At 40.7% G+C, this 12,005-nt stretch overlaps 1 protein-coding gene across 1 annotated transcript; it reads left to right on the forward strand.

The window, feature by feature from the left end:
- The first annotated feature begins 990 nt into the window (after positions 1-990).
- On the forward strand, positions 991-10,623 carry LOC133010858 (MAU2 chromatid cohesion factor homolog). Its single transcript, XM_061078513.1, has 18 exons — positions 991-1,241; positions 1,540-1,623; positions 2,811-2,906; positions 3,148-3,242; positions 3,914-3,941; positions 4,143-4,298; positions 4,487-4,633; positions 5,065-5,155; positions 5,252-5,355; positions 5,528-5,605; positions 6,101-6,166; positions 6,265-6,348; positions 6,748-6,797; positions 6,906-6,983; positions 7,066-7,177; positions 8,354-8,444; positions 8,639-8,766; positions 9,296-10,623. The coding sequence occupies exons 1-18, from the start codon at positions 1,008-1,010 to the stop codon at positions 9,368-9,370; spliced, it is 1,797 nt and encodes a 598-aa protein (XP_060934496.1). The 5' UTR covers positions 991-1,007; the 3' UTR covers positions 9,371-10,623.
- The last annotated feature ends 1,382 nt before the right edge of the window (positions 10,624-12,005 follow it).

The following is a 12,005-nucleotide window of genomic DNA, read 5'->3' on the forward strand; positions in this document are numbered from 1 at the left end:
GCAGTTTTCCTAAAAAAAATGTATAAAAATAAACTGAATTATTATCCTCCCCCTAAAAACCTGACCTATTGAATCAGTCAAAGCAACACTGTTTTATTACTAAAAAAATTGTTCTGGTCATTGAGACAATGTGTTCATGAGTCCTGGACCTGGAATTTAGTCCAACTTTCCATTCCTTTGTTAATATTTCTGACAGAACATTTAGACTCAGAGCAGGTTCCCAGTTAAATCACAGTTAAATTGATTTAAAATGTATATCAAAATAGTCATGGATTAGTTTTGGTTACCTTTTCACTGTTTTCATTAACTAGAATGACACTAAGTGTATGGGCTATTTGACGAAATATAAATCACTCATAGTACTGCCGTCCCATGACACAAAAGTGGCGGCCTTTAAAGGAATAGGTTTACATGTACTTGACTTTTAAAAAAGGAACGATAATAACCGAACACACTTTTTTTAATAATTCTAAGAGGAGAATGATTCATCTTTTGTGCTCAGTGACTACATAGAAAATTGCCATTTACCTGACATACTTTCAGAGATGATCCTTGTCAATGAATGAACAAAAGTACTAAAAAGCAGTTTGTTACAACCATGTTAAAGAACATTTTGTTTTTAAATCTTTATATAATGAATAGAAACGATCATACGATTCATAAAAAACATCAGTGAGTAGTGATTTTAAATCTCTAAGAGGAACACAAGACTGTAGTTTGAGGGAAGTTGGTAAATCATAATATGTGAATCCAGTTCTGACAAGATACTGGTGCCAACATGTCTAAAGTTAATTGGATCTTGTTCTGTGTGTACTGGTTTTACATGAGAGAGCTGTGGTCATTTGTAATTAGTGATTAGTTTGTTTACAAAAATAAAACAATCCAACAAAAGGTACGGACTTGGGTCTCTTTGACTTGGGTTGGTGGGGGGGGGGTATGTACCGGAGCCGACCTGGCAACCCGGGGCTCCGGCTATACCGCTGAAAAACTTGTTGTTGTCGGGCAAAATGGCGTCAAACGTCGAGGCCCCGGAGCGCTGGTACCTCGCCCTGCTCGGCTTCGCGGAGCATTTTCGAACCTCCAGTCCGCCCAAGATCCGGCTCTGCGTGCACTGCCTCCAGGCCGTGTTCCAGTTCAAGCCCCCGCAGAGGATCGAGGCCCGGACACATCTGCAGCTGGGCTCGGTGCTCTACCACCACACGAAGAACAGCGAGCTGGCCCGTAGCCACCTGGAGAAAGCGGTGAGGGGCCGCAGGAAAGAGCGGGGATGCGGCCGGCTGTAGGCCGCAGGCTGCGAGGGCAACCTGCGGCCGGAGCCTTTACACAGCTCGCTCGCTCCTGTAGAAAACGTGGAAAATCACCCATTTCGAGCCTTTTTCATTCGGCCTGTTAAAATGTGTAGTGTTCGTCCGGACTCGGCCCCTCTCGGGTCTCTCTCTCTCTCTCTCTCCCTCCCTCTCTCTCTCTCTCTCCACTGTTGCTCCTGTGTGGGAGTCCCAGGGCTCCATGGCTGACATGTCTTCTCTTGTGTTCCCGCAGTGGTTCATCTCGCAGCAGGTCCCGCAGTTTGAAGATGTTAAGTTTGAAGCCGCCAGCATTCTGTCAGAGCTCTTCTGCCAACAGGTAACTCTCATTCAGGGGGGATTCATCCAGAGGGGGGGAAGGAAGGAGACGTGTTAGCTTAGCTTCGCACATCCAGCACCTCCTCGCAGCAAGTGACACTTCGGGATCGGGAGGATTTGTTCAGAACTTCTTGGTGCTGCGAGCAGAGAAGAGATGGAAGTCTTGCTTCCAGGAGCACAGTGAACTAAATGATCCGTGCTATCGCGATATTGTTTCAAATGGGATCAAAGTGTCCCAACAAGCACTGAAACGCACCAAAGTAACATCACCAACTTTTATGTTTAAGAAAGATCTCAATAATGCATATTAAATCACACCATATTACACTTTTATCATATGTGCAAAACTATCAGCGACTCCAATATTCCAACTCATTTAGAATAAGACCTTAGTTTGATTATGGTGTTTACATTAGTTGCTCATAGAATGTTCCATTCCTGTTCCTGTTCACATGACCCAGAGCCTAGTCCGATCGTGACACAGTTTTTACACAACTTTTAAGCCCCATCCTGAAAACCTGAACACTTTAATCCATGACGCTACCTTGCGCTATTTCGGCTGTTGTCGTTCATATCCTGCAGAAAGCTCCAGCTCCTTTTTAAAAATGATCTTACCATCTTGTTTACACCCAAGAGATGTGTGGTCAGGCAGTTGTTGTGAGTCAATGTCGCAAAATGCAGTGAAAACTCCAGTAGGATGTTATAATGTGATTAAGACGTGTGTACTTGTTGACATAATGTGACTTGTCGGAATGCTCCGCATGTCTTCACTTGATTATTTATTTTCTCAAGCATATGCGGTTTACATGGCAGTGTAAACCTTAAATAAGTCACTCAAATGTGCATGTTATTACACATCCATTATGAACAAGGTACGTGCATGTATAAGAACAATACGACTACATGTAAACAAATCTGATGACGAATAAAGTAACAACACTGCAGACAGAGCCAGAGGAGAGAAGGTTCTTTACTTGTTAACTGCAGATGTCGACCCCAAATGTCTGAGAGGGAGAACAAAATAACAATGTCCATTCAACACAGAGTTTGGCAGCAGTGAATGCTTGCAGTAGCCAGGAAGTTTACCACCGTTTACTTTGGATCCAGTAACCATCTCCTTCTTAAAGCAAAGTGGGAGGGACATTGGTATTTATCATTGACTATTGACCCTTTTTTATAAATTTTCAGAATTTGGTGGACTCTGCAAAGCCCCTTCTGCGCAAGGCCATCCAGATTTCCCAGCAGACACCATACTGGCACTGCAGATTGTTGTTCCAGTTGGCGGTACGTATGAGACATCGATGTTCCCACTCAGCACAGTCTCCCATCGAGGTCACACAGTTGAAATGCGAGCAGGGTCACAACAGCTTTAAATCAGATGTGGTTGCTAATCTCACTCCAGTTTGCTGACACGAGCACTTTGTAATTTTTGTTATATTCTGCATTTTAAGGGTTTTGACTTTGTGTCCAAATACCAAACGTTGAGCTCCCAGTGATGACATCAGTGTTTGTCTGTCTCTTCCAGCAACTTCATACACTGGAGAAAGACCTGGTGTCAGCTTGCGACCTCCTGGGTGTTGGAGCGGAGTACGCCCGAGTGGTGGGCTCAGAATACACCAGGTAAAGGTCAAAGCTTTTTGCGGTTATTACAGACCACCTAAATAAATCAAACGACTCACACACTGCAGGGCTCCAATGTTCACTTATTTATTGCAGCCGTTTGGTGTTGGGATTTCAGAGCAAACAATTAGTGAAAATTGGAGTCTCGCATTGTGCAAGCTGGTGATATTTTCCCTTCATTTGCTTGTTTCGTACCTGTAGCTACCTTTTTTTTAAGGCTCAGATATGTCTTTACGTGGCAGGTTTATTATTGTGTATGATGCCTCCAGTTTGCTTCAGTTTCTATGGCCATGTAGAGTATTTGAAGTTATAAATAGTATTGCAAATCAGATAAAGGGAAGTAGACTATGAAACTCGTGGAAAGCGAGTTTCGTTCACAGAAGATTCCCAGAATACATGAAACATCATATGCCTTTTGTTAAATCACATATTGTAAGTCAACACGCTGATCACCTGCACAGCAAATAGAAATTGACCTTTATGGTCAAAATAATTACATTTTCTGCATCAATTTCTTTTGTCAGGGTTTCAGACGAATCACATTCACACGTCACAAAGTTCCCATTGTATAGAAAATAATCAATTCTTTCTATCAACCATGTTAAATACTATGCAGTGAATGTTAGAAGGCATGAGGGAAACACACTGACTCGATGTTTGTTCTTTTTCAGGGCATTGTTTCTCCTCAGTAAAGGAATGGTGAGTCCTGTATTTTACATGTACCATTACTACATAGCAGCATTAAAACTTTGATGCGTTCCAACACAGGATTATTATCTACTTCAGTTTTTAATGTGAATGTTTTTTGTCATGTATAACAACAGCATAATAACACCAACATTTAACAGCAATAGTGTCATCATATAAATAATAAACCACAAAACTCGTCTTCTCTTTTAGTTGCTGCTAATGGAGAGGAAGCTCGGTGAAGTTCATCCTCTGCTCACACTGTGCGGAACGATAGTAGAAAACTGGCAGGGAAACCCGATCCAGAAGGAGTCCCTCAGGGTCTTCTTCCTGGTCCTACAGGTCACACACTACCTGGATGCTGGACAGGTAGGAAGCCTAGTTTAGAAGGTTAAAAAAATAAGTAGGATAGAGCTGTAAGGGTTGAAACGAAACAATATTTAGAAACCCTTTTGGATCAGCATGCATGTCTTTATTGGTATTTATGACCATAGGATGTCCGGGTTTTGTTATGAAAAAAGGAGGTAAAAACATTTTTTTTATTGTGTCCTCTCTAGGTGAAGAGTGTGAAGCCATGTCTGAAGCAGCTGCAGCAGTGTATCCAGACCATCTCTACACTCCACGACGACGAGATTCTTCCAAGCAACCCAGCCGACCTCTTCCACTGGCTGCCCAAGGAGCACATGTGTGTCCTCGTCTATTTGGTAATGACAACATCACTACACAAGAAATCATCATCTCCCAAAATAAGAATCAAAGCTGGTGTGGCTGAGATTTTTCAAAATGAAATGTTAATATATGAAACTGTTTTTCTTTATTCTCCTGGGTAGCTTCTCACCTCAGTGAAACATACTTAGTATTAATTCAAGTCAATGCCTATATTGTAATTGCACACTGTACAAAACACAGAAGTAGTTGTTGAAACAAATGGATGGAGTATATTAACTCAGTTATATTGCACATAGTACAAGTGTACAGTATAATATTGCACAGGTTGATATTGCATTGGGTTAGGTTCTCTAGTGGCACTTGGATAAAAGCTTGCAAAGTGCCAGTTGTGTTGTGTGGCTTGAAGTTTTTTATCAGGAATTGTTTTTTCAGCGTTTAACCTTTACTCCCTCTTGACATTTTACAGGTGACAGTCATGCACTCCATGCAAGCAGGTTATCTGGAGAAAGCCCAGAAGTACACAGACAAGGCTCTCATGCAACTAGAGAAACTAAAAAGTGAGTTTTATGTCATGTGTCATTCAAAGCAAAATGTCAGTTTGAATAACTAAATATTAACAAACTGCTCTTCTTTTGTCTTTGTGTGCGACTCAGTGTTGGACTGCAGCCCCATCCTCTCTACCTTTCAAGTCATTCTACTGGAACATATCATCATGTGTCGACTCGTCACAGGCCACAAGGCCACTGCGCTACAAGAGGTATATTGTTTATTTTTCTATGGCGTTTAGCTGCGTTTAATTTGCTGCAATGTGCCAAAAAATACCGTCCAGGAAAAGGCGTCAGGAGCTCGATTTTATAGCATCTCACGAAAACAATTTGCATGCTTGAACCATCATGTGAAAGTGAACACTGGCTGTTGTGTCCGTCCAGATCTCACAGGTGTGTCAGCTGTGCCAACAGTCCCCCCGGTTATTCACCAACCACGCTGCTCAGCTCCACACGCTCCTAGTGAGTATTTCAAACCTTTAACCCTATTGGACATATGCTTTTGTATTTGCAACTTGAAGTGAAAATCATGATATAGACTTAAATCGAATATAACTCAGAAATGTGTGTATAAGGTGGTTACCACTCTCTTTTACAAGGTTTCTTTAAATAGATTGAGAATCAAAGCAATTGGTGTTATGACAAACTTTTAAAATTGTAAATACACGCACCTTAAACAAACTAATATTTTAAAGGAACATTTTTCAGGCGACAACCAAATGATAAAAACCGAAAGCTAGCATGTAAACAAAAGTAAGAATTAGACAAAACGTATGATGTAGCCTGAAGTAACTTTTCCACTTTATACACTTTAAATATTGGACACTCAGGGAAACCAAACTGTAACTAGAACTAAAAATATTGAAATGCGTCTTTTAAATACTTGAAACACAGAACCCAATGTTCCTATTGGTCAGTCTAAAAGGTGTGTTTCTTCCTGCTCCTCTCATATCCCAGGGTCTGTACTGTATCTCAGTGAACTGTATGGATAATGCTGAGGCCCAGTTCACTACAGCTTTGCGGGTGAGTTACTAATATATACATTTATGCTCTTCCTATTTTCGCTGCTGTAGCTGCTTTCTCCTTTTGTCTGAAACACGTCGGTTTTGTTTTTCTTTCAGCTCACCACACACCAGGAACTGTGGACATACATTGTAACTAATTTGGCCAGTGTCTACATAAGGGAAGGAAACAGACACCAGGAGGTCAGTTGACTTATAATGGATTGTGTATTTCACTACTTAAACAGTGTAATGTGCAGTGGAGTACTTCTCTTCTTGAGGAAGTGCTATGCTCAGGCAAATAACAAAGGAAAACATGATTAACTTGTCCTTGTACAGTCAGTGTTGCAATTACAAAGTTTGTCCACCAGAGAGCAATTCTGTAAATTTTCAATAAAATGTCTTTTACCTAAACAAGCTTTGATAACTAAATTCAAATGATCCTTATCTCAGGTTTGAGAACATACATGGGTTATCCAGGTGACCTTGGTTATACCTTCTATCTTAGTTTGAAATTAAATGCAACATGATGAGTGGAAACAACCTTGTAAACTTAGCGACTAAAATCTGTTTTAACATTTTTCCATTGCATTTGATCTCCAGCTGTACAGCCTCCTAGAGAGAATAAACCCAGACCACAACTTCCCAGTAGGGTAAGATGCACAGGAGTTCTACAGTGTGCATGAATAGCACAAGATTAAAACTATGCTTTTTGTTCAAACTTGTTCATGATATTAACTTGTCTTTGTTTTGTGATTCAGCTCCCACTGCCTCCGCGCTGCAGCCTTCTACATCAGGGGACTCCTGTCCTTCTTTCAAGGACGCTACAACGAGGCCAAGTATGAAAGCATTCAAGTGGACTACAGTGATCAAACTCACAGGTCCACCGTGCACTGCCGCTCATGTGTGTTTGTGTTGCAGACGTTTCCTGAGGGAAACCCTGAAGATGTCTAACGCTGAGGATCTGAACAGACTGACCGCCTGCTCTCTGGTTCTGCTCGGCCACATCTTCTACGTTCTGGGAAACCACAGAGTAAGACGACACGTACCACAAATGGGTCTAATGTCGGATTTTCACCTTCACTGTTTAGGCAATGAATTCTGTGTTTTACAAGCGGTTATAACAACCATGTCACCAGAGCAGAAGATTATTTTTCTTTTAGTCTTTACTTGATTTGGGACAATCATGTAAAGACGTGCCATTTACCACTGGGGCCTTATTTATACATCTGTTTATACATTCTGCCCCAAAATAGCAGTATATAGATAACCTCTTTTGTAAAAAACAGCCCATATCATCACATTTGATAATATGTCACTGTGAATTTGAACAGATCTGCATTTACATCGGCCTCATATCCCAGTAATTAGCTCCAATGTTTAATTTACATTTGTTGGTGATACAGAAATTACTTAATTTAAACAAAAACAATAAATGGAAGTTGATTGGCAGCATGTCACAGCAGAGTTTTTGCAATAAACATAATAATGTGTACACATCCCCACCCACCTTCTCTCCCGTCCCAGCAGCAGAGGTACAAAAAGAACCACCACATAACGACACAAAGCAAAAATAACACACACAGAGAGAGACTCACAATGATCTTTAACACAAGGATCTTTGCTACGATTAGATCAAATAGAATTTATTGTCGTCAGGCAAAAGCTGGAATATTTAAAGATGATCTGAGGCAGGTTCTTATGACATTGAGCCATAATACAACAAGAGCACTGAGATAGGACAATAAAAGCACCAACATTAAGATTGCTGAGACTAATAATAACAAACTTTAAAATAATGGCGATAAAGAATAACATGTGTACTTGCATGTGTATGGGGAACATGATCTGTTATCCCATCATCTGGGGTAAGTGTCAGAGCCGTTACGTGGTCCAGAGAGGTCAACCACAGCTTTTCAGTTTCTCATTGAGCTTTTAAGGTCAAACTTATCTCTAACTTGATCGAGTGTCACGCATCTGGGATCCATCTGCTATGCTTAGAGAAAATAAGTATATGGTTTCAAAGTAGAAGAGAGGTGAATTATTCTCTTAAGTAACAGTGTGTTAGTGTTGGTTTTGTGAGGGGGACACAGAAAAGAGCCGTAAGAAGATCAACACTTTTTGAATTCTTACACTGTTTATAAATGAGCACCTTCACCTGTGTGTTTGTCTTTTTGCTTCTTTAACAAATTGTTGTGTCCCTCTAAAGGAAAGCAACAACATGGTTGTACCTGCCATGCAGCTGGCCAGCAAGATCCCTGACATGTCTGTCCAACTGTGGTCTTCAGCTTTGTTGAAAGGTACGTAATCACCTACCCCTTTATCTTGGGAACTATTATTTATGCTATGTGGCTTGTCACAAACATTTTTAAATAAAAGCACAGGCTTGTAGACCTTTGTAAGTCTGTAAGAGTACTTAACCAGCACAAAATCTCTTTCCTCGAGATACATGCTGCGATCGAGGATAAATCTTGTTTGTGTGTTGTGCTTGCAGACTTGAACAAGGCTCTGGGGAACACTATCGATGCCCATGAAGCAGCTCAGATGCACCAGAACTTCTCCCAGCAGCTGCTGCAGGACCACATCGCTGCCTGCAGCCTCCCAGAGCATAACCTCATCAGTGTATGTCAAGGAGAATATCGTCTCTTGATTTATTACTTATCATTTGTCTTAATTATCTGTATTAAGCTCTTTTCATAAATGAAGTCCAGAAAATGTCACTTGTTGTCGGCGAGTTCAGACTCGCTCAGAAAAAACACATATCTCCAGACCGTTCAGGGGAGTGGTGACGCAGGAGGCAGGAAGTGATTTTTTTTATAGTTTTGCATCCATTCCGTTTAAGAAACATCATCAACGCGCCCACTTCCTTGCGGTGAATCCTCTGGACAACCGCCTGCTGGGTTCTTGCGTGGGCTCACTCGGACATTATCCAGAGTTTTTACTAGCGGCCGAGAAGGAGAAACTCTGGAGAATGTCCGCACCAACTCACACGGACATTTCTGTTCTCACACACAGCCCCTCTGATTCCTTTCAAGAGATTATCTGGAGTTAGGTTCATGTCTGAAAGCAGCTATACACTACCCTGTGACTGCTCTGTTTTCAGTGTCTGTACTGCAGTTCTGTAATCACAGTATTTCTCTCTGTTTTCCAGTGGACTGATGGCCCCCCTCCTGTCCAGATCCAAGCCCAGAACGGCCCCACCACCAGCCTTGCGAGCCTGCTATGAGGAGCCCTCGGTCTTTCATGTCACAGTAGCTGGTACACGATCACAAGCAACAGACTGATTCATAACAACCTGCTATCAGACCACTGTAGCCGAGCTTTGAGCGGATTGGAACAGGTGACAAAAGTTTTAAGCCTTCACTTTATTAGCCTCTCAAGATTGCTTCCTGATTGCCCGCCATACCATTTCTAAAACGTTGTTAAACAATTACAGCCACTGTTTAATGTATCTCCATCGTCTCTGATGTCTGACAGGACATAGGGGCAGGGTTGGACTCCTGGTTAGAGCAGTGGAGGACACACAGCGACTTGTAAAAGGGCTTCTTCACGTCTCTGACAGGTTTCTCTTCCATTGCTTGGAAAAAGAGGCGGTAGATGGGCGGGGCAGTAAAGAAATGTAGAAGAAATTAATTTATTCATGTTGATATTTTTATAACGTTGGTAAATATTTTACATCTTGCCTTTTTTTTGTATGGATGCAGTTTTTTTTTGTTTTTTTTTCATGCATGGAAGTTACTGATGTGGACCCTTTGTACAATATTTTCTGACCTGGGTTGCGAATAATAAAGTCTTGGTAGATAATTTTTGTACAAAATCCATATTAGGAAAAAAATAGAGACCTCTTGTAATATATTTTCACAGATTAATCAGTGGGTGAGTTGGCAGTGTACATTGTTTTGGGACAGCGCACAGTTCATTGTGTGCAGTTCATCATTGGACCAGAAGATGCCTCTGTTGAGTCTGTTAATGAGCAACGTTTCATTACTTCTGGATTTTATATGATTTGGTTGCAGTGAGGGCTCCCTCATACTTTTTAACAACAAAAAACACATTCAACCTATGTATTTTTCGAGTTCCATAATATATGAATCCCCATTGATGAAATTTTTACAAATCACATTTAGACTTTTGGAGCGTACAATAATCTTCAGATATTCAAAAATTGAAATTATTTTATTTTGTTATATATTACTTTGTCTGGATAGATCTACTAACTTGTTTCTTTACAGTATGTTTGTATAGACTCACCACTTGTTGAACCTTTATTGTACAGTGACTTTTTATAAAGTCAATTTAGTAAAGTGTGTATGTATTTTTAGCTATCCTATGTAGAAATCTCAACGCTTGGTATTTAAGGCACTCTGTAAGGACACAGTTTAAACTTGAGTACTAGCCATATTCTATCCAATGCCTATGTTTTTAATGCTTATGTTGTTTTCAATAATTTTCCAATAAAATATGATTGAAAATTTGTAATTCATTGATTCCCTTTCTTTTGTAGACAGGATCTTGAGTGTATTGAATCAGGTGTGTTTTATTTTTGGCCCTTTCGCATTAGAGTAAGATCAGTTAATTATAGTGATAGTACCTATATGAACCTGCAAATACTAGGAGGTAATTCAAACTGGGTAAAAATGGCAGGAAAATGAACCTGCCCTTTGCTGCTCGTCTTCCCCGCTCTCCCCTTTTCACAATTTAAAAGGTTGCTAACTACTCTGGTATCATAAATATTTCTTACTAGAGTATACCAATGTTTATTAGTGGTAAATTAGAATTAATCAACTTGTTCTTCCCGAAAGCAATTTTAAAGGGAACAAATGTCAGAATAAGCATCAAACATTAACAGCAGTATTGTGTTTTGAGTGATGTATTGTTTGACCTAGTGATCTCATGTTTCACGTGGAATGGAGAGGAATAAGAGTTTGTTTCTTTAAAAAGAACACTGGCCCATTTTGTCAAGAGTCCCTCTTCTCCTCACTTTCCTCTTTTTTTTTCTTGTCATATTGGAACGGATGACGAGTGGTGCTCCATTCTCACTGGGAAAGCATTCACCTGCACCTGAAGGGCATTAAACAAGCTATTTAAGGAACAGTAAACTAAGCCGTTCTCCACACTCAGCCTTTTATGAATCCTTTGGGGTCAACGCTAGACAAGTACAAAGCACGTCTGGGACTAGTGATCCAGTATGGAGCTGGTAGCAAAGACTTTTACTTCACTTTCATTTCTGAACTTGTTGAATACATTAGAGTAGAAAATTTAGGAGGGGGCTGCTGCCTTCTATCCTCCTTTACCACATGTATCGGCCCTGAAGAGCAACATGAACTGAGAACATTTCCTCCATGTTAAAGTGAAGGATGCCTGAGTCATCTGCATCATTATATCCCTGGCTTGAACCTCTACAAGGCTGACTGACTCCTGGAGGGTCAGAGTTTATTGTTATGACAAATCAAACATTGCAACTCTCCACAAGTGCCTCGCTGAAATAAAGCACTGGATGGTAAACAACTTTCTATAACTAAACCTCTCCAAATCCAATGTAATTGTCTTTGGTCCCACCTTCAGCACACGGATGATGGCAATCCTTGGTGAACTAGCACTATTTACTAAGTACTCAGCTAGAAATCTGGGTGTGGTCTTTGACCAAAACCTGAGTTTCGAACCCACATTGAGAAGGTTGTCCTATTGCTTTTATCATTTAAGAAACATAGCCAACGTTAAATCTTTTATCTCACATACAGACCTGGAAAAAAGAATTCACATGCCCGTTTTTCTTCTCGCCTCGATCACTGTAACTCACTCTGTATTTGTCTTACTCAGAAATCAATCCACCGTCTGCAGTTAGTCCAGAATGCTGTCGC

Source organism: Limanda limanda, chromosome 9 (genome assembly GCF_963576545.1).
Source record: "Limanda limanda chromosome 9, fLimLim1.1, whole genome shotgun sequence".
NCBI lineage: Eukaryota > Metazoa > Chordata > Actinopteri > Pleuronectiformes > Pleuronectidae > Limanda > Limanda limanda.

Bases quoted from the DNA above. Each gene is read 5' to 3' on its own strand.
- LOC133010858 (XM_061078513.1), top strand. From the start codon at position 1,008: ATGGCGTCAAACGTCGAGGCCCCGGAGCGCTGGTACCTCGCCCTGCTC. The intron at 2,907-3,147 runs GTACGTATGAGA...TGTCTCTTCCAG, and splicing joins GATTGTTGTTCCAGTTGGCG to CAACTTCATACACTGGAGAA. The intron at 5,156-5,251 runs GTGAGTTTTATG...TGTGCGACTCAG, and splicing joins GCAACTAGAGAAACTAAAAA to TGTTGGACTGCAGCCCCATC.